The sequence below is a fragment of the Podarcis bocagei genome (genome assembly GCF_964188305.1).
Source record: "Podarcis bocagei genome assembly, chromosome: 13".
Lineage (NCBI taxonomy): Eukaryota > Metazoa > Chordata > Lepidosauria > Squamata > Lacertidae > Podarcis > Podarcis bocagei.
Window position 1 is genome coordinate 52,108,269 of NC_138138.1, and position 19,599 is coordinate 52,127,867.

The 19,599-nt window shown below is 47.8% G+C and overlaps 1 protein-coding gene across 4 annotated transcripts in view; it reads right to left on the reverse strand.

Annotated features, from left to right (window-relative positions):
- The window catches only part of RABGGTA (Rab geranylgeranyltransferase subunit alpha), a 33,581-nt gene that overhangs the window by 9,482 nt on the left and 4,500 nt on the right, over positions 1-19,599 (reverse strand). For all 4 annotated transcript variants that reach the window (XM_081167915.1, XM_081167917.1, XM_081167916.1 and 1 more), the window contains 7 exons: positions 16,466-16,587; positions 15,333-15,520; positions 11,480-11,677; positions 2,821-2,904; positions 1,626-1,708; positions 1,410-1,511; positions 448-553 (listed from right to left, as the gene is read on the reverse strand). In XM_081167915.1, coding sequence (XP_081024041.1) covers positions 448-553; positions 1,410-1,511; positions 1,626-1,708; positions 2,821-2,904; positions 11,480-11,677; positions 15,333-15,520; positions 16,466-16,587 — 883 coding nt within the window. The remainder of the gene's footprint in view (positions 1-447; positions 554-1,409; positions 1,512-1,625; positions 1,709-2,820; positions 2,905-11,479; positions 11,678-15,332; positions 15,521-16,465; positions 16,588-19,599) is intronic.

The window sequence follows — 19,599 nt, forward strand, 5'->3', positions numbered from 1 at the left end:
AACCCCCCACCTGAGAGGGGGGTCTCTGGGGAGAGCACTCCAATTGGAGAATAAAGGTAAAGGGACCCCTGACCATTAGGTCCAGTCGTGGCCGACTCTGGGGTTGCGGCGCTCATCTCGCTTTACTGGCTGAGGGAGCCGGCGTACAGCTTCTGGCCAGCATGACTAAACCACTTCTGGCGAACCAGAGCAGCGCACAGAAACACCATTTACCTTCCCGCCGGAGCGGTACCTATTAAATGTCAATTAGGCTGAGTAGCTCCAGCGGGTATACTCTCAAGTAATTTATTTATTCAATCTGTTTACTGCCCCTCATCCGCTGACCTCAGGGTGGTTCACAACAAGACTAGCACTGGACACAACCCATAATGCTTTGCGGTTGTAAACACCCCTGGGAACTTACGGTGCAGAGTGCGAAAGACGTCTACTAAGTAAATACATACATACCTTTAAAAAGGACACACTCCTTCTGGGACTGGCCCTCGGCCCATAAGACCCGGAAGGTGTGCTGCGGCCAGTGGTCATTCAGGGCGGAAGCTGGCAAGTCGCAGAGCTGGGAGACGCCGTGATTTAAGGAAAACCGAAACCACTGGCAGAACAGCTGCTTTCCCCTCACCTCACAGGATCAAGTGCAAAGCCCCTTCCTTCAAATTTAGCCAACGGGTTATTCCATTGCCTCCGTCACATCAAAACAGCCCCGGCTCTCACCCTCCTCAGACCTCAGAACCTGCTTTTAACTACTCAGGTTCATCTCAAATTGCGAAGCCGCGGGGTCTCTGACCACGTACAGAGTGCTTTGACCTTGGCACCGAGCAGGGCCCGATCTGCGCTGAAAGCAGCAACACACCACTTTTTAAGCTGTCAAATTTTGGAAGACCAAAATGTTAATAAGGAATGGGGTAAATTCATTAACTTCTCTTAAAAACCATTGCAAACAGTTAAAATCCTTAGGGGCGTTGGAATATCACTTGTAGTTTAACGGCGAATTTTGGACACGACGGAGAGGTAGAAGATTTGGATTATCGTAAAAGACGCAGGAGGAAATGATTAGCAATGGGACCCACAAAGGGGAGGAGATTCCCTGGAATCTTGTTTCTATGTTGTAAGCTGGATATGTGACTGTAAAATTTAATTTGAAAAAACAAATAAATAAATTTACACACACACACACACACACACACACACACACACACACACACACACTCTCTCTCTCTCTCTATAAAACTGTCATGGCTTCCCCCAAAGAATTCTGGGAACTGTAGCTTGTTAAGGGAGCTGACCTGCATCAAATAAAACTCATTTTCAAATCTCCACGTTTGCCTGTTCCCCCCCAAAGTGGAAGGTACACTTCAGGATGTTTCTGGTTCCCGACTCTCGTTCGTCCCACGCACAGGGGGTCTGTAGGATACCCACATAAACCCAGGCCTGTTCCTCCTATCAGGGGTGCGCCAACGTACAACAAGAGGCGATTCGTCTCCAAACACAATCAGGTCGTGAGACGCTGGTGCCACCTAAAAAACGAGAGAGAGAGAGAGAGAGAGAGATTGAGGAAGAACCTTGGCTCTCAAGGACACGAGGCGGGTAGCACCGGGGCCTCAATTTCCTCCCGTCCTTCCGAAACTTACTGCCACAGGGTGGGAGAAGGCAACTGCTAAGGAGGTGTCCTCTCGGCTGACGTAGACACAGCGAATTGTCGGTTCTGGGTCAGCTGTGGGGGCGACAGGAGAGACATCCAATTGGCAAAAACGACTGGGAGAGTTAGAGGTGCATAAGGTGAATAAAGAATGGATAGTGTTTAAAGAATATTTGAATATTTGAAAAATTACTATGAAAGCAAAAATCTCCTGGCAGACCTTGAACGATTCTTGTAATGTACGATCAGAACCCTCCAAACTTGAAGCATGGGAAATCCTATTAAAATTTATAATTTGGCAGAATGTTTGGATTGTTTGATATGTATATGTATAATCTGGAATATTTAATGTGATTTGATGGTTAAAGTGGAAAATTAAAAAAACGAATTAAAAAAAAGAGATTCTTGTAATGTATAGACAACTAACTAAAAGAATTCCCCCTGAAGGATATTTAGGAAACAAAGTACAATATCACGACACTGTGTAAAAAATAACAAATGAGTTTTTTGAGAACAATCGGAAGCTTATTTTATCTTTTCTTAGCTCTACTCTCTTTTTTCTTTATTTTTTGTTGTATTTTTCTTTTTCTTGCGTAGTATATGTGCATAAACTGTAACATGGTAAATGGTTGTGTAAATACAGAGGGAAAGAAAAATAAACAAACCAAGCATTAAAAGCTTCCTGAAAGAGGGCTGCCTTCAGATGCCTTCTAAAAGTCAAAGAGTTGTTCATTTCCTTGACATCTGGTGGGAGGGTGTTCTGCAGGGCAGGAGCCACCACCAAGAAGGCCCTCTGCCTGGTTCCCTGTAACCTCACTTCTCGCCGGGAGGGAACTGCCAGAAGGCCCTCAGAGCTGGACCTCAGTGTCCGGGCTGAACGATGGGGGTGGAGACCCTCTTTCAGGTATACAGGGCCATTTAGGACTTTAAAAGTCAGCACCAACACTTTGAATTGTGCCTGGAAATGTACTGGGAGCCAATGTAGGTCTTTCAGGACCAGTGTTATGTGGTCTCGGCGGCCACTCCCAGTCACCAGTCTAGCTGCCGCATTCTGGATTAATTGTAATTTCCGAGTCACCTTGCTAAAACTAAGCAATGATGGTTCCAGGCGAGGTTCCCTGGTTCCCTGTTCTTTCACGTCTTGCAGTGGGGCAGCTCTGCAAGGGGAACGTGCATCGCTTTCGTACCTCTGCCCAGGAGCCAGCGATGGTAGAACCAGGCGCTCTGGTCGTTTGGATCGGTGAAGAAGGCGTTCTGTACCAGCTCCAGCTCTGGGAGGGAGAAAGAAAAGTCAGGAGAAAGGAAAGAGTGGGGGGAGCAAGGGCCCTGGTGAACGAATCGGTCTCCCCTGAAGAAGTAGCAATATTGTAATATGGTACATTCAGGTCCAGCATCTTAAAAAGCAGAGACGTCATCTTGCCAACAAATGTCTGTATAGTTAAAGCTATGGTTTTCCCAGTAGTGATGTATGGAAGTGAGAGCTGGACCATAAAGAAGGCTGATCGCCGAAGAATGGATGCTTTTGAATTCTGGTGCTGGAGGAGACTCTTGAGAGTCCCATGGACTGCAAGAAGATCAAACCGATCCATTCTGAAGGAAATCAGCCCTGGGTGCTCACTGGAAGGACAGATCCTGAAGCTGAGGCTCCAAGACTTTGGCCACCTCATGAGAAGAGAAGACTCCCTGGAAAAGACCCTGATGTTGGGGAAGATTGGGGGCACAAGGAGAAGGGGACGATGGAGGATGAGATGGTTGGACAGTGTTCTCGAAGCTACCAGCATGAGTTTGACCAAACTGTGGGAGGCAGTGGAAGACAGGAGGGCCTGGCGTGCTCTGGTCCAGGGGGTCATGAAGAGTTGGACACGACTAAACAACAACAACAACATTCAGGTTGGTGTGTGTCAACTTGACGGACTTTGGCCAGTTTAGCAGACATTCCATCTTTTCAGGGAATTCTGGTCCCATTTTTGGGGGGGGTTGTGTGAGAGAGATTAGATTAAGGATCTCCTTTGCGAACGCCCAGCATCTTACTCAAACTACAATTCCAAGAACTACCGTATTTGGGGGGGAGCCGGAAAGGTTTAAGCTGGTACAAATCCACTGCGGTGCAGTGGCTCAGAGTGCTGGATTTGAGAGGCACAGGTTCAAATACTATGCAGAATAGTCCCGTCGGTAGAGCACGGGATTCTCCGTCTCAGGGTGGTGGGTTCGAGACCCACGCTGGGCAAGAAGGTTCCTGCATTGCGAGGGGTCAGGCTAGATGACCCACATGGCCCCTTCCAACTCTACAATTCCCGGCCACAGACTTTGGGCCAGTCGCAGTCTCTTGGGCCTAACGTACCTCAGAAGGGGGAAAAGGAAAAGGAGGAGATAGATGAAAGAGAGACCCTGAATTTGTCAGACTTGATAAATCGGATTTGATACATCTGCCGCCAGCAACTAGAACTTGGTGCTGTGCTGTGTGTGTGTGTGTGTCCAGCCAACACCTTCAAACCCTGCTCAGGATCCGACCCCCTCCAAGCTGCCATTACTGTCAGGGACGATTCAGATGGCGCCATTTTCCAAGCCTGCGGCTGCAAAAGACATAAAAAAGCTTTATGGCTTTGATTTCTCTGCTTGAAACTCATGGTTTTACGACGAGCTTCCTGCTAACTCTGTAGGCAGTCAGGACACCCTATGGTTTCCTAAGGTATTTTGAAAGCAATTACCGTCCTTATTTGGATAAGGAGTTAAGAACTAAAAAGGATTTCACGGTCTTGACTGTGGATACATTTTACATCCACTCGAATTACGAGTTTTTATACAGAAGCTGACAACCTTACAAAGGTTGGCCACTGAGGCAGACTTCATGTTGAAATGTGTCTGGGTATAAATGATTAAATATATTATTATTATTGTTATTAGTATTTGTAGTAGTAGTAGTAGTATTGACGGGGTGATTACTTCTGGTGGGCATTTGGTCTCTGAGGATAATACAGTGGTGCCTCGCAAGATGAAAAAAATCCGTTCTGTGATTCTCTTCGTCTAGCGGTTTTTTCGTCTTGCGAAGCAAGCCCATTGACAGATTAGCGGATTAGCGCTATTAGCGGCTTATCTGCTGATCGGATCAGCTGATAAGCGGCTTAGCGGCTTAGAAAAAGGGGGGGGGGAGGGAAAAAACCCCACAGGAACTCGCAAGACATTTTCGTCTTGCGAAGCAAGCCCATAGGAAATTCGTTTTGCGAAGCACCTCCAAAACGGAAAACTCTTTCGTCTAGCGAGTTTTCCGTCTTGCGAGGCATTCGTCTTACAGGGCACCACTGTACAAGAGAGTGTTCTTCACATTTGTCTGCAGCCTACATTTCATCTTAGCGAATATTCAAAGGTTATTTTAGTGTCTGTGTAACCTACAATGGAGTTGTTTTACCTCAGCTTGTTCATTTTGAAGTTATATTTTGAGGAGAATGGAGCTTGCTTCCATTTTATGTGGTGGACACCACAGCAATATCTCCAAATCGGGGTCCAGGTTCAAGTTTAACAATTTGGGTCCAGGGACGCGGGTGGCGCTGTGGTCTAAACCACTGAGCCTCTTGGGCTTGCCAAACGGAAGGTTGGCGGTTCGAATCCCTGCAACGGGGTGAGCTCCCGTTGCTCGGTCCCAGCTCCTGCCAACCTAGCAGTTCAAAAGCATGCCAGTGTGAGTAGATAAATAGGTACCGCTCCAGTGGGAGTGCTTCTGTGCACTCTGGTTTCCATCACAGTGTCCCGTTGCGCCAGAAGCGGTTTGGTCATGCTGGCCACACGACCTGGAAAGCTGTCTGTGGACAAATGTTGGCTCCCTTAGCTTGAAAGCGAAGATGAGCGCCGCAACCCCATAGTCGCCTTTGACTGGACTTAACCGTCCAGCGGCCCTTTACTTTTTTTACCCAAGGACCACAAACTGCAAGTGAAGTCCGTTCCTCCCGTCCCTGGAGGGAATTTGCAAGGAAGATTTAGCCTCAATCATCCTTGTTTTTCCTCCGCCAACCACCTCCCGCTGTTGTGGGGGCTGCCTCCATTAAGGCAGAGCACAACCAGAAGCCTGGGAGAGCCACTTTTTGTGGTCTCATAACTTGGCTGCATGGATTCCTACTGGACCTACTGAAGACTTTTATTTATTTATTCCAGCAAGCATTTCTCAGCCTTAGTTTTTACAGTTTACCTTTTCTATATTACATTTCTTGTATACGAGCTGCATATAAATAGTTTTATCTATTTAAAAGCCCCCGGTGAAGACAGCGCTGGCTCCATGTTTGTTCTACAAAAGTTATTACTCACGTTTCAGGTACGGCGGAGACTAATCCTGGGATTAAATCTCCAACATAGAACGGGAGGTAACGCTCAAGAGCAGATTGAGAAACAACAACACGAAACCTATTTACTGGAAAATTTGGTGTATTAAAAGATAAAGAAAAAAATCTTCTCTGACAGGAGATGTGAAAGGACTGCCATTTGTGATGAAGAGAGTTTTTCTTTTTTCTTAAAAATTAAGGCTGTGTACACAGCATACATTTAAAGCACCCGCCCAATGAATTCTGAGAACTGTAGTTTGTTAAGGCTGCTGGGAATTGCAGCTCTGTTGGGTGTGTGAAAACTACACTTCCCAGAATTCTTTGTGGGGGAAGACATGTGCTTTAAATACAAGGTGTGACTGGAAAGTTCGGTGAATGGTCACAGAAATCGGACAGCGAGAAATATTTGAACATAAAATTGGCATCGGAAACCCATGAAATGCTCACAATTGTGCAGGCAGACGAAGCTGTAACTCGAAAGACAATGTATGAGTGTTTTAAGCGTTTCTGTGAAGGGTGGCAAATGTTGACAGAGTTTGTGACTTATTGATGTGGGATCGGCGTTTGTGCTTCCGAACGACGGCGGAAGAATTGCATATTCCGTGTGAAATCGTTACTGAGGTTACCGAGTTGTCCCACACTCCATATTCTCCCAATCTGGCCCCACTGGATTTCTTAATTTTTCCAAAACTGAAATCTGCACTGAAAGGGCACAGACTTCCCAACATTTCACACGTCCAAGCTGCTGTGACGAGAGAACTGAAAGCAGTATGAATAGAGGACTTCTCCAGAAGTTTCCAACAGCTCTACGAACGTTGTCAACGCTGCATTGTATCAGAGGAGGCCTACTTTGAAAGCCTGTAAGACACGCATGTTCGAATATTTCTCACTGTCCGATTTCTGTGACCATTCACCGAACTTTCCGGTCACACCTTGTATATGATGGTTAACAACCTTGAAAGCAATTATAAAACCACTTAAATGCTTGAGACACAGCTGACTTTTCCAAGGACTTTTTGAAGTTCACCTCAAAGTGTTGGGGTTGGAAGTTGGTGCCTGCCTCCTCTGCCTCCCCCCCAGTCCTGCCCCATACCAAAATAGCCCAATTATTTGCCTTCCCTCATAAACTGAAACTTCCAAGTTGTAGAAACCACCCAGAGTTTCTTGCTGGCCCATGACAAAGCGGAAACCGCAAAGACCCAGCGGTTTGGCTTTTGTTCATCTCTTGATCCTTCGCTTAAGGGGTGTGGGTGTGGGTCCGCAGGTACCACAAAAGACCAGCCGAAAGGAGGAGGGGCAGAATCGAGACTAGATTGCATGGGGAAAAGCCAGCCTCTCTGCACGGGATTGTCAAGAATAATTGCATCTTAATCTTGCCGTCTCTCAAAAGCAGCTTGGGGCTATAGGTGGGGTTGTCCCCTCTTCCGTGCTTCAACCTCACAATAAACCTGCAAGAAAGGTTATGATGAAAGTGAGGGACCCAAGGCCATTCAGCGAGCTTTGAATGTGGGCCTTTCCATTCCTAGTTTGATACTCTTAACCACTACACTGGGTTTTGGATAACGTCCACCTCTGGGACCAGATCGTCCCCTGTCCTGAACTGCCACATTCCCAAGCAAATTTTTCTGGCCAAAATTATGCTGTTGTTAAATTAAAAACAGACGGCAGTTGGTTTTCACTTGGTACACCGGGTGCTGGCGGTGAAGGTTTCACTCACGATATAATTAGGTAAAGGACCCCTGGAGGGAAGTGGGTGGCGTTGTGGGTTAAACCACAGAGCCTAGGACTTGCTGATCAGAAGTTTGGTGGTTCGAATCCCCGTGACGGGGTGAGCTCCCTTTGCTCGGTCCCAGCTCCTGCCCACCTAGCAGTTCCAAAGCATGTCAAAGTGCAAATAGATAAATAGGTACCACTCCAGCGGGAAAGTAAACGGCATTTCCGTGCGCTGCTCTGGTTCGCCAGGGCTTAGTCATGCTGGCCACATGACCCAGAAGCTGTACGCCGGCTCCCTCGGCCAATAAAGCAAGATGAGCTCTGCAACCCGAGAGTCGGCCACAACTGGACCTAATGGTCAGGGGTCCCTTTACCTAAAGGATCCCTGGACAGTTAAGTCCAGTCAAAGGCAACTATGGGGTTGCAGCGCTCATGTCGTTTTCAGGCCAAGGGAGCTGGCATTTGTCCCCAGACAGCTTTCTGGGTCACGTGGGCAGCAGGACTAAACCGCTTCTGGTGCAATGGGACACCGTGACAGAAACCAGAATGCACGAAAACGCCGGTTACCTTCCCGCCTTAGCGGTACCTATTTATCTACTTGCACTGGTGTGCTTTCAAACTGCTAGGTTAGCAGGAGCTGGACAGAGCGACAGGAGCTCACCCTATTGTGGGCATCCGAACAGCCAGCCTTCTGATGGGCAAGCCCAAGAGGCTCAGTGATTTAGACCACAGTGCCGCCCGCTTTCCACAGTTGCGATATACTGCCACCTTGCTCTGGCCCTCAAACCAGTCCTGGGTGATGTATTAATACATCGCCTGGGCCTTGTACTTGTTGCCCTTTGACCCTGAAAGGCAAGGAGAGGAGATAGCCTAGGATAGGAGAAAAAAAACCTAGCATAGAGCTCTGCATCTGTCCAGGTGGCCCCTTGTTCGTGACTGCTCCATTTCTGAATCCTTCCTTCTGAGCCGCAGGGAGTTACCCACCCTCGTCTCTGTCTCTCTCTTGGCTGAGCTGGCTCCAGGCAAGGCTCCCACGCCCCAGCCCTGTCTCTCAGGCCAAACAAAAGCGACTGCGGGAGACTTCAGGCCGTGAGTGGCAAAGAGGGGCAACGCCTCCATCTGATCCGCTTGGAATTTCACCTGCCCAGGTGAGGGCTGGGTCTCCGGGGAGCCGAGAGAAGAATCCCTGTGTACACTTTTTACTCATGCCGAAGTCATCGCCGTGCACCGCCTTCGATGCGCCCAGGACTGTCAAGAGGGGACGGCCGCTGTGATTCACGGACTCGCACTCCCCGCCGGCGCTGGGGGGTGGTGGGAAGAGTTCTGGAGCCCTTGGTAAAGGGCCGCACCTGCTTTCAAAGCCTCCTCTTCCAAAACTGGGAACAGGGCCCAAGAACCTTGGCTGCCCTCGCTCCCAAAGCAGGTTTGTTCAAGCTGGCGGGCTTATGGGAGTCATAGGACTACAACTCCCATCAGCCCCAGAGAGAAATCTCAGCTCGAAAGCTGCCGGCTGTCATAAGAAGAGGTTTGCTGGATGAAGCCTGCAGGGAAAACCAGGAAGCAGTGGACGAGGTAGGCTGATATTTTGAGCAGAGGATGTAGCTGAGTGACAGAGCTCTGCATGCAGGTCTTAATTTCAATAGCCAGTTAAAAACATCGGAGGCAGCAGAAAAGGCCTATTCCAGACTGCAAGCGTCTCGGAAGAGGGCCTTGCCTCCTGTCCTTTGTGAAGTGCCACGCACGCTGACTGCACCAGTAAATTGGTCAGAAATTGGGAGGCAGAACTCAAACTTTGGAACCTATTGACATCAGGCAGGTGACTTCGCGGTAGGCTTTTCGGAGCCTATTTTTGTTTAGCCAAGCCTAACCAGTCTAAAAATAAAAGAACAGGTAAAGGCAAAGGACCCCTGGATGGTTAAACTTGACAATGGGGTGTGGCGCTCATCTCGCTTTCAGGCCGAGGGAGCTGGCCTTTGTTCACAGACAGCTTTCAGGGTTATGTGGCCGGCAGGACTAAACCGCTTCTGGCACAACGGGACACCGTGACGGAAACCAGAGCTCACAGAAACGCTGTTGACCTCCCCGCCACAGCGGGTGCTCTGGGCTGAGCAGCAGGGACAAATGGAGGGCATAAACCATTTGTATTTCGGAGAGCAGGCCTTTGAAATATGCAGGATGCCAACTGGGTCAAGGTTCAGGAGCAGTGGCCAGACCTGGGATGAAGAGATCCCATGAAGGAATAAGCTGTGTCACAGCTAGCTGCCTTACATTGAGTCCAACCATCAGTCCACCTTGCTCAATGTTGCCACTTCCGCCAAAAAGCGCAAGCTCCATTCTGTTCATCATGAAACATGACAGCTAAGGGTTGATATTTGCTCTTCCACACTTAAAGGTAAAGGTACCCCTGCCCGAACGGGCCAGTCTTGACAGACTCTGGGGTTTGTGCGCCCATCTCACTTTATCGGCCGTGGGCCAGCGCTGTCCGGAGACACTTCCGGGTCACGTGGCCAGCGTGACAAAGCTGCATCTGGCGAGCCAGCGCAGCACACGGAACGCCGTTTACCTTCCCGCTGGTAAGCGGTACCTATTTATCTACTTGCACCCAGGGGTGCTTTCGAACTGCTAGGTTGGCAGGCGCTGGGACCGAGCAGCGGGAGCACACCCCGCCGCGGGGATTCGAACCGCCGACCTTTCGCTCGGCAAGTCCTAGGCGCTGAGGCTTTTACCCACAGCGCCACCCGCGTCCCTTTTACTGTGATATTATTATTTTTTAGAGGTCCACATGCGCAGATTCAGAAATTGCCCATAATGGGGTAAGAAAAGGTAAAGGACCCCTGGACGGTTAAGTCCAGTCAAAGGCGACTATGGGGTTGCGGCGCTCATCTCGCTTTCAGGCCGAGGGAGCCGGCGTTTGTCCACAGACAACTTTCCGGGTCATGCGGCCAGCAGGACTAAGTCGCTTCTGGCACAACGGGACACTGTGATGGAAACCAGAGCGCACAGAAACGCTGTTTACCTTCCCGCCGGAGCGGTACCTATTTATCTGCTTGCACCGGTGTGCTTTCGACCTGCTGGGTTGGCAGGAGTTGGGACAGAGCAACCGGAATAGAACGCTGACACGTGCTTTTACGTTGTTGCTTTTTAGAAGGTTTTCGATAGTTGCTTCCAACTGTTGGTTTTTTAAAACTGATTATTTCGTTTTTGTATTATTGGTGTAAACTGCTTTGAGCTTGCTTTTGCTTTACAGTCAAGTGGTATATACATTTAATGAAATAAATAAATGAAATAAAACAACAAGACCATTCAGAGCCTCTCTCTCCATTTCCAAAGATCCCAGGAGCACTGTAACTTTCATTCAGTCATAGAATTGTAGAGTTGGAAAGGGGCCGCGAGGGTCATCTAGTCCAACCCCCGGCAATGCTGGAATCTTTTGCCCAAAGTGGGGCTCAAAACCATGACCCTCAGATTAACAGCCTTACGCTCTACCAACTGAGCTATCCCAGCTATTATCCAATGTGACACAGCAGTTTAGGAGCCCATGATCAATAATCAACAAGATCTCTAGTCGGTGGGAAGTAGTGCCCAAGCTTGCTTTCTTTCCTCCTCCCTCCCAGTTCCTTTTTCCTCTTGTGTGGTGTCTCTTATCGTGCAAGACACTCTGGGAGCCTTTTTCCCCCAGCTGGAGAGCGGGATAAAATTGCTTTTCAAACAGCACGCCTCCCTATGGGGACTCCTCCCACTGACTCCTGCCATGCCAACCCAACATTAGGAGGAACACCGAATCATTTCCACGCAGGAGCTTGTGATTTCCTTCCGGGCCCACCTTTCAGCAGGATTTCCTCTGTGATCCGGCCTTGCTGTTGGGCATCAGGGTAAAGCTGCGGGAGGAGGTGGCTGCGATAGTGCCAGGAGGAGTAGTTGGAGAAGTTCCGGGTGATGAGGCTGTCGCTGAACGCCAACTCGTCCTGGGGGGCGACCTGTGACTGCCGTACCACGAAGCGCCGGTAGTCCCAGCAGTGAACTGCAGGGGGCAGGAAAGAGAAAGGGGAAAGAGGGGCGGGAGGGTCAAAGGTCAACTTGCCCAATTATCCTCCTCCCCAAAGGCACTCTGGCTTGGGAAACCCAGCTAGATGAGTGGGGCATGAATAATAAATTATTATTATTATTATTATTATTAGCTGGTTATCTGATCACACAGACCCTGGGACTCTTAAAAGCATGAGAAGACCCTGCTAAATATACGTCAGAAGGCGATTTAGAGACATACCCTTCGAGACAGCTACGGTTTTTGGAAAAATGAGAGCACACAAACAAGAATGAAGAGCAGTCTGTGAGAAGAGGGAGGAGGAGTACCAAGAGGATTGAACGAAATTTAAAGATTATTTAGCTAAATATGTTACGATAACATAAACAGAATTCCTTGCGAGTACCAGACAGGCCTAGGATTTCAATTCGTGATGTTGTAAAATACTATTGTTAATGTTAAAATGAGAAGAAAGAAAGATTGACTAAGTAAATTTTATGGGGAAATAGTTTCGGAAAACTGTTACAATGGAGTATAGGGAAACTCAGCTAGGGGGATTTGGAGGAAGTCATTCAACAATTGTTAACAAAAGTGGAATCATTATAGCAAGGAGAAAATGTTTGTCTGTTTGTTTTTGATTTTTTTGTATGTTATAAATTGGAAAACGAATAATTTTTTTTTGGGAAAAAAACACACAAGACTGAAGAGCAACACAAAAGGAACACAAAAGCAGAGATGCTTTTCTCTGGCTTAAAATATATTCAGTTGCTCCAGAAGAAGAAGAAGAAGAAGAAGAAGAAGAAGAAGAAGAAGAAGAAGAAGAAGAAGAAGAAGAAGAGTTTGGATTTGATATCCCGCCTTTCATTCCCCTTCAGGAGTCTCAAAGCGGCTAACATTCTCCTTTCCCTTCCTCCCCCACAACAAACACTCTGTGAGAAGTATGACTAGCCCAAAGTCACCCAGCAGCTGCAGGTGGAGGAGCGGAGACGCGAACCCGGTTCCCCAGATTGCAAGACTACCGCTCTTAACCACTACACCACACTGGCAGGTGGTGTGTCATGTTTGGACTGTTCCACTGAACCGAAAGCCCTGCTCCCGGGTTACTGGGGAGCAAGCACCTGACATTGTGGAGACTTTTAAGAGGGAAAATCTCCTGCAGAACAGTGTGACCGGCTGGGTATATAAGGGATTATGAGGCAGTCTCTCTGGGGCAACCTTGTTCTCAGCTGTGCAAGCATCTTAAGGTGATCAGTGTAAAGGAATTAACATCATCTCTCTCTCATCCTGCCGTGGCGATTGTTGGTTGGATGGAAGACAGTGTTAGAAAATGACAGCTGCGCGAATTATTCTAGCTAGGAAGTGGAAGGGGCAAGCAGAATATAAAATGGAAGAATGGTATAAAGAGGTGTGGGATATACCGTATTTTTCACCCTATAAGGCGCACTGGCCCATAGGACGCACCTTGTTTTTTTTTTGGGGGGGGATGAATAAAAAAAAATTATTCCCCCCCCGAGCCGTGGGGCTGGGGCAGCCCGAGCTTCCCCCGACCCCAGCCCCCAGAACAGGCAGCCGCCCCAAGCCTTGCGCGCAAGGCTTGCAGACACCTCCCTGAAGCACGGGGCATCTTCCGGAGGGCGCCCCGTGCTTCGGGCTGCAGGCTGCTGCCCCAAGCCTCGCCTGCCCGGTGGGACCTCCTGCCGGGCGCGCCAGGCTTGCGGATAGCTTCCTGAAGCCTGGAGAGTGAGAGGGGTCGGTGCGCACCGACCCCTCTCGCTCTCCAGGCTTCAGCGAAAGCCTGCATTCACTCCATAGGACGCACACACATTTCCCCTCCATTTTTGGAGGGGAAAAAGTGCGTCCTATAGGGCGAAAAATACGGTAGCTATGAATGATAAATTAACATGTGCCATTAAGGTAAGACGGGGAATATGCAGGAGAAATGATTTTGAGGAGGTATGGAGGGTGTTTGTAGAATTTGAACTGTTAAAATGGAAAGGGGTCAAACCATCGCAAGAGGCACTGGAATTCTGGGAGGTTGGATAGTTACCATGGAACTGTCTCGGTGGCGGGGTGCACGTTTTTATTCTTATTTATTTATGGTTATTACTTTGTCAAAATAAAATAAAAATAATTAAAGGAGAACCAAAAAAAAAGAAGGGGGGGGGAGAAACTGAGTTGTGAAAGCTAGGAGCTAGATATGGAAATAAGAAGAATTGCTGACGAAAGAAGAATGGCAAAAGAAATTAATGGACTATGCAGAATTAAGATAAAATGACAGGAAGGATCCGAAACCTGCGGGACCAGAGATTCTCAGAGGACTGGAGTAAATATTTGAATTATTTGAAAAGCAACTGTAACAAACAGATTATGCTAGTAGGACTGCAAGACGTTTTGTAAGGAGGATTATGCGAAATATTGCAGAGAAGAAGAGCTATTAGTTAAGGATAATTAAAAGTAATAGAGAAATTAAGAAATGTAGTGTCAGGGCACTGCCATCGGAGGAAGCAGGAACCAGCAGGGGGAGAGGTGGGTCTCTGGTGGAAGGGCTCATGGAGGCTGGCAGAGACTCAGCAGCTGAAGCAGGAACCAGCAGGGGGAGAGGTGGGTCTCTGAGGGAAGGCGAGCAGGAGGGAGGAAACAGGGACACGTCCAGCGAGAACAGTGGGGAGGTATCTGAAGCTCCCATAGGGAGACCCACTCCTCGCCAGAAACTGTCATGCCGCGAGTCCAGAAGACGTGTTTCCGTTAAGGAGCTTTTATGCTGGAAATGATTCCGAAAGCAACCACTGTCGGAATCTGCAAGTGACTAGAGCAGCCATGTCTGAGGGGCTCCGTCACAGACAGAGGTTTGTGGACTTGCACAAACTCTGAGGGACTACGATTTTACGCACAAGCAGCTCATTATCCCATCACATGTAGATTAAGCGATAAAGACTGAAAAATCTTCAGATGCGGTTGATGGAAGTCCAAAATATTGTATAAGGTAAGAAAGTATGTTATATGACTTTTGGAAATTATTTGTAAAAACTAATAAAAAATATTATATAAAAAAAGAAAGCTACGAGCTAAATTGCACCTTAAACCTAGTTATGATGGAAGCCATTGGATAAGAAAGGGCATTGGGGGTGAATAATGGCTTCGTTTAGAATGTTAGAATGATGTTGGATAAAAAGAAGTTACCAGCTGTAATGATTAAGATAATTGGGGGGGGGGGGGAGAAAGAAAGGTGTAAAATTAAGTGAAAATTAAGGGTGAGGATTTGCTGAATGAATAATTTGAATTGGAATACAAAAAGGGGAGGTATGAGGAGGTCCGAGAAATAAGTTAAAAGAAAATAAGTGAATGAAATTATATGTGTTTTTATTTCTGTATTTTTGTTTTTTGCTTTTTTTGTATAATCTCTGAAAAGTTAATAAATATATTTTTTTTTAAAAAAAGAATGATGGCTTCGTTTGGGGGACAAAAAGTAGTAAGAGTTACTCAGAGGCAATTTTACAATCGTTTTCTTTTACAGGCTGCAGAAAGTCAGGGGGCAGGAATGAGCCATCCTGGGATGGTAAGAGTTGGGAATGCAGGAATCTCAACTAAAGCACCCATGGCCGATATATTGTGTTAGGAACGAAATGAGGTGAGGGGGAAAGAGAAGGCCTACAGTTGCGTTCGTCGCTCTCCAGGAACTTGCTGCACAGCTCCAGCTCGCGGGCCCAATCCGGCTCCGGAATGTGCTCCATCACCCAGCAGCGGTGGCGCCACGTCCCATAAGATTTGGGGTTGACACGCAGGCAAGACTCCAGGAAGGACAGCTCTGCCTTACAGAGGGCTTGCATCTCCTCTGGGGTCCTGGCACAGAGGAGATAATAATAATAATAATAATAATAATAATAATAATAATAATAATAATAATTTATCTATACCCCGCCCATCTGGCTGGATTTCCCCAGCCACTCTGGGTGGCTCCCAACAGAATACAGTCATACCCTGGGTTGAAGTTGCTTCAGGTTGAGCGTTTTCAAGTTGCGCTCCGCAGCGACACGGAAGTAACGGCATGCATTACTTCCAGGTTTCGCCGCTCGCGCATGTGCAGACGCTCAAAATGACGTCACGCGCATGCGCAGAAGAAGCAAATCACGAGCTGTGCACACGCAGACACACAGACGTGGGTTGCGTTCTCTTCAGGATGCGAACGGGGCTCCGGAACGGATCCCGTTCGCATCCAGAGGTACCACTGTAATAAAAACACCATAAAACATCAAACCTTAAAGACGTCCCTAAACAGGGCTGCCTTCAGATGTCTTCTAAAAGTCAGATAGTTGTTTATCTCCTTGACATTTGATGGGAGGGCGTTCCACAGGGTGGGCGCCACCACCGAGAAGGCCCTCTGCCTGGTTCCCTGTAACCTCACTTCTCGCAATGAGGGAACCACCAGAAGGCCGTTGGAGCTGGACCTCAGTGTCCAGGCTGAACGATGGGGGTGGAGACGCTCCTTCAGGTATACTGGGCCTTTGAGGCCATTTAGGGTTTTAAAGGTCACCACCAAAACTTTGAATTGTGCTTGGAAACATCCTGGGAGCCAATGTAGGTCTTTCAGGACTGGTGGTATGTGTTCTCGGTGGCCGCTCTCAGTCACCAGTCTAGCTGCCGCATTCTGGATTAATGAGGAGTGTGTAGTCACACCTTGCTTACAAAGCTCCTGTCCCCCTATTTCACCCCCTCCTCTCTCTCTCTCTCTCTCTCTCTCTCTCTCTCTCTCTCTCCCTCTCTCCCTGCTACTCCGACTCCACTCACTCGTCCTGCAGGTGAAGGAAGATCTCCCGGCGGAAGTTCCAGAGGGTGGCAAAGTCTGGGTTGGCGCCCAGGATCTGGCTGGTCAACTCCAATGCTTCTTTGTCCAGCTGCCCCAATTTCCTCTGAAGGAGAAGAGAGAGAACAGACGTGTGCTTGTCAAAGCTGTTGTCCAACAATGGGAAAAGGATTCTTTATTTAGTGTCACTCGCCCAAACTCAGAAGGGGCCTTCTACGCCAACTTTTAACCGCCGGCTTGTGGAGGCAATACTCCGCTTTGCGAAGGCAAACCTCGCATTAGACGTGCAACAGTATGTCAAGAAGCGTCGCGCCTGTTTTCGCTGACCTTTTGCCTTCTTGGCTAGAAAACAGGGTTTTCCCCCTGACCTTTGGTCCTTCCACAATTTGTTTGTTAGACATATTGCTTGGCCGGAGCATGACGGGGGACACACAGACATAATCAAGTGTCGGGGGGAACATGTGAGGGAAATACCTGCTGACACGTGTATTTGCTAACGCTGGAAATGTGCTTAGATGGAAATACGTTGGTTTCACTACTGTTTCCAGTTGTTGACTTCAGCCAATAAAAGGAGCCTCAGCAGAGCTAGTCGGCAGCTTGCTTGGAGCATGATTGCGAGCGTACTTCTGCACAGCTCACCTGCATCCAACTTCCTGTCATCTCCGTTATTCCTACACTGGCTGAAAACTCTTCTATTCTGCCTGGCCTATGCAGGCGATTTAAGAATATCACTTCAGGTTAAGAACGGACCTCCGGAACGAATTACAGTGGTACCTCGGATTAAGTACTTAATTCGTTCCGGAGGTCCATACTTAACCTGAAACTGTTCTTAACCTGAAGCACCACTTTAGCTAATGGGGCCTCCTGCTGCCACCGCACAATTTCTGTTCTCATCCTGAAGCAAAGTTCTTAACCTGAAGCACTATTTCTGGGTTAGCGGAGTCTGTAACCTGAAGCGTTTGTAACCTGAAGAGTATGTCACCTGAGGTACCACTGTAAGTACTTAACCCGAGGTACCACTGTATTTTATTGAGATTAGCTTCTTTTATCTTACCTTTATCTTACTCCTGCAGCCGATTGGAAGCCACGCCTTGGTTTTCGAATGGTTTTGGGAGTTGAACGGACTCCCTGAACGGATTAAGTTCGAGAACCAAGGTGCCACCTGTATTCCGGAAGGGTGAATTGACTTTGTTTACAGCCCCCTGCAATACAGGAATCCCAGCTAAAGCATCCATGGCCGATGGCCATCCAACCTCTGCTTAAAAACCTCCACCTGAACGTCCACCACCTTCCACCGTTCAACAGCTCTTACCCTCAGAAAGTTTTTCTGATGTTTAGACAGAATCTCCTTTTTCGTCATTTTAATCCATTGATTCAGGTCTTACCCTCCAGAGCAGGAGAAGACAAGCTTGCTCCAGCCTCCAGGTGATAAAACCCCATAGATGGCGACCATATCTCCTCTCAGTCTCCTCTTTTCCAGGCTAAACATACCCAGCTCCCTCAACCGTTCCTCATCAGGCTTGGTTTCCAGGCCCCGAACATCTTGGTTGCTCTCCTGTTTGGTGCTGCCACCCTGCGGGGCTGCCTTTGTGGAATTGATCTATGACAGGGTGAGCGGCAAGAGTCTTGATAGCGCAAGGATGGAAGAATGAAGAAACCCCGACGAAAGAGCGGTGGCAAGAGAAATGGATGAATTATGCAGAACTGGGACATTTGGACTTGAAAGGAGTAAGAAACAAGATTTGGGCTCCACTTTTAAGTATGGAGGTCTGGCTGGAAGAAACATTGTCCCTATCGGGTCAGAGCGTCTCCGAGATCTGGTGTTTAATACTAAGGACTATCAAAAAAACCGGCAGAGAGGAACTGAGAAAGAATTAAGAGCCTCGGACGTGAGATCTCCAGGCTAATAGCAGATTAAGACTGATGGACATTTGTTGGGGATTGAAACCGGGAAAGAGGACGGGGTGGGGTTTGGGGACCCAAAGGGTGCATAATTATAATCAGTCTTTTTCTTTTATTCTGTTTTGTTATTAGTATGAAAAGTGGGGAATTCGTGGAAGGGAATTTGGGTCGACTTTAGAAAAAGGATTTAAGAATGAGCACTGATGTATAAATTTTGATGTTGTAAAACTGGTTTTTTAAATTGAACTAAATATAAAAAGGTTAAAAAATGGGGATAAGAACTTGTTGAACTAACAATTTGAATTGGAATATAAGAAGGGGAGATGTGGGGAAATCAGGGAAATATGTTATAGAAAAATAAGGATTGTAAACTGTATATGTTTTTAATTTTCTTTTTCTTTTTGTTTTTTCTTTTTGGTTTTTCAATGTATTAAAATGGAAAATTCTCAATAAATATCTATTTAAAAAAAAAAAAGAATTATGCAGAACTGGCCAAACTGACTTACAAATTGCGAGACAAGGACAACTGTGACTTTAAGGAGGGATGGGAACTTTTTGCAAACTACCGTATTTTTCGCTCCATAAGGCGAACCGGACCATAAGGCGCACCTAGGGGTTTTTTTTTGGGGGGGGGGAATCAAGAAAAAAAATCTTATTTCCCCCATCGAGCCCCAAAGAGCAAAGAAGCCAAGACAGCGAGCGGGATGGATCCCGCTTGCTGTCTTGGCTTCCTTTTTAGCCGTGGGGCTGGGGCAGGGAAGCCCAAGCTTCCCCCGACCCCAGAACAGGTCGGGGAGCGGCGGCAAGGTTGCGCGCAGCCTTGCCTCCGCTCCCGGAGCTTGCGGGGCTGGCGGGAGAAGCCCGCCCCCCCCAGCCCCAGGGGCCACACATTCGATCCATAAGATGCACAGATATTTCCCCTTAGTTTTTAAGAGGAAAAAAGTGTGTCTTATGGAGCGAAAAATGCGGTATCTAAAAAGACAACAAAATGAACTGGACTCCTTGGCAGGTTCTGAATAAACAGACACAAATTTATTGGTTGAGAACATGATGGATAGATATGTAAGGATATGTACAATTTTATAACATGCAGAGAAAATATCTGAAGAGAAATCAGGGAGAGGAGCTGAGGGAAGTCCCGGCGGGGGGGGGGGGGAAGGGGAGAAAAACAATGTACAGTGGTGCCCCGCTAGATGAAAGAGTGGTGCCCCGCTAG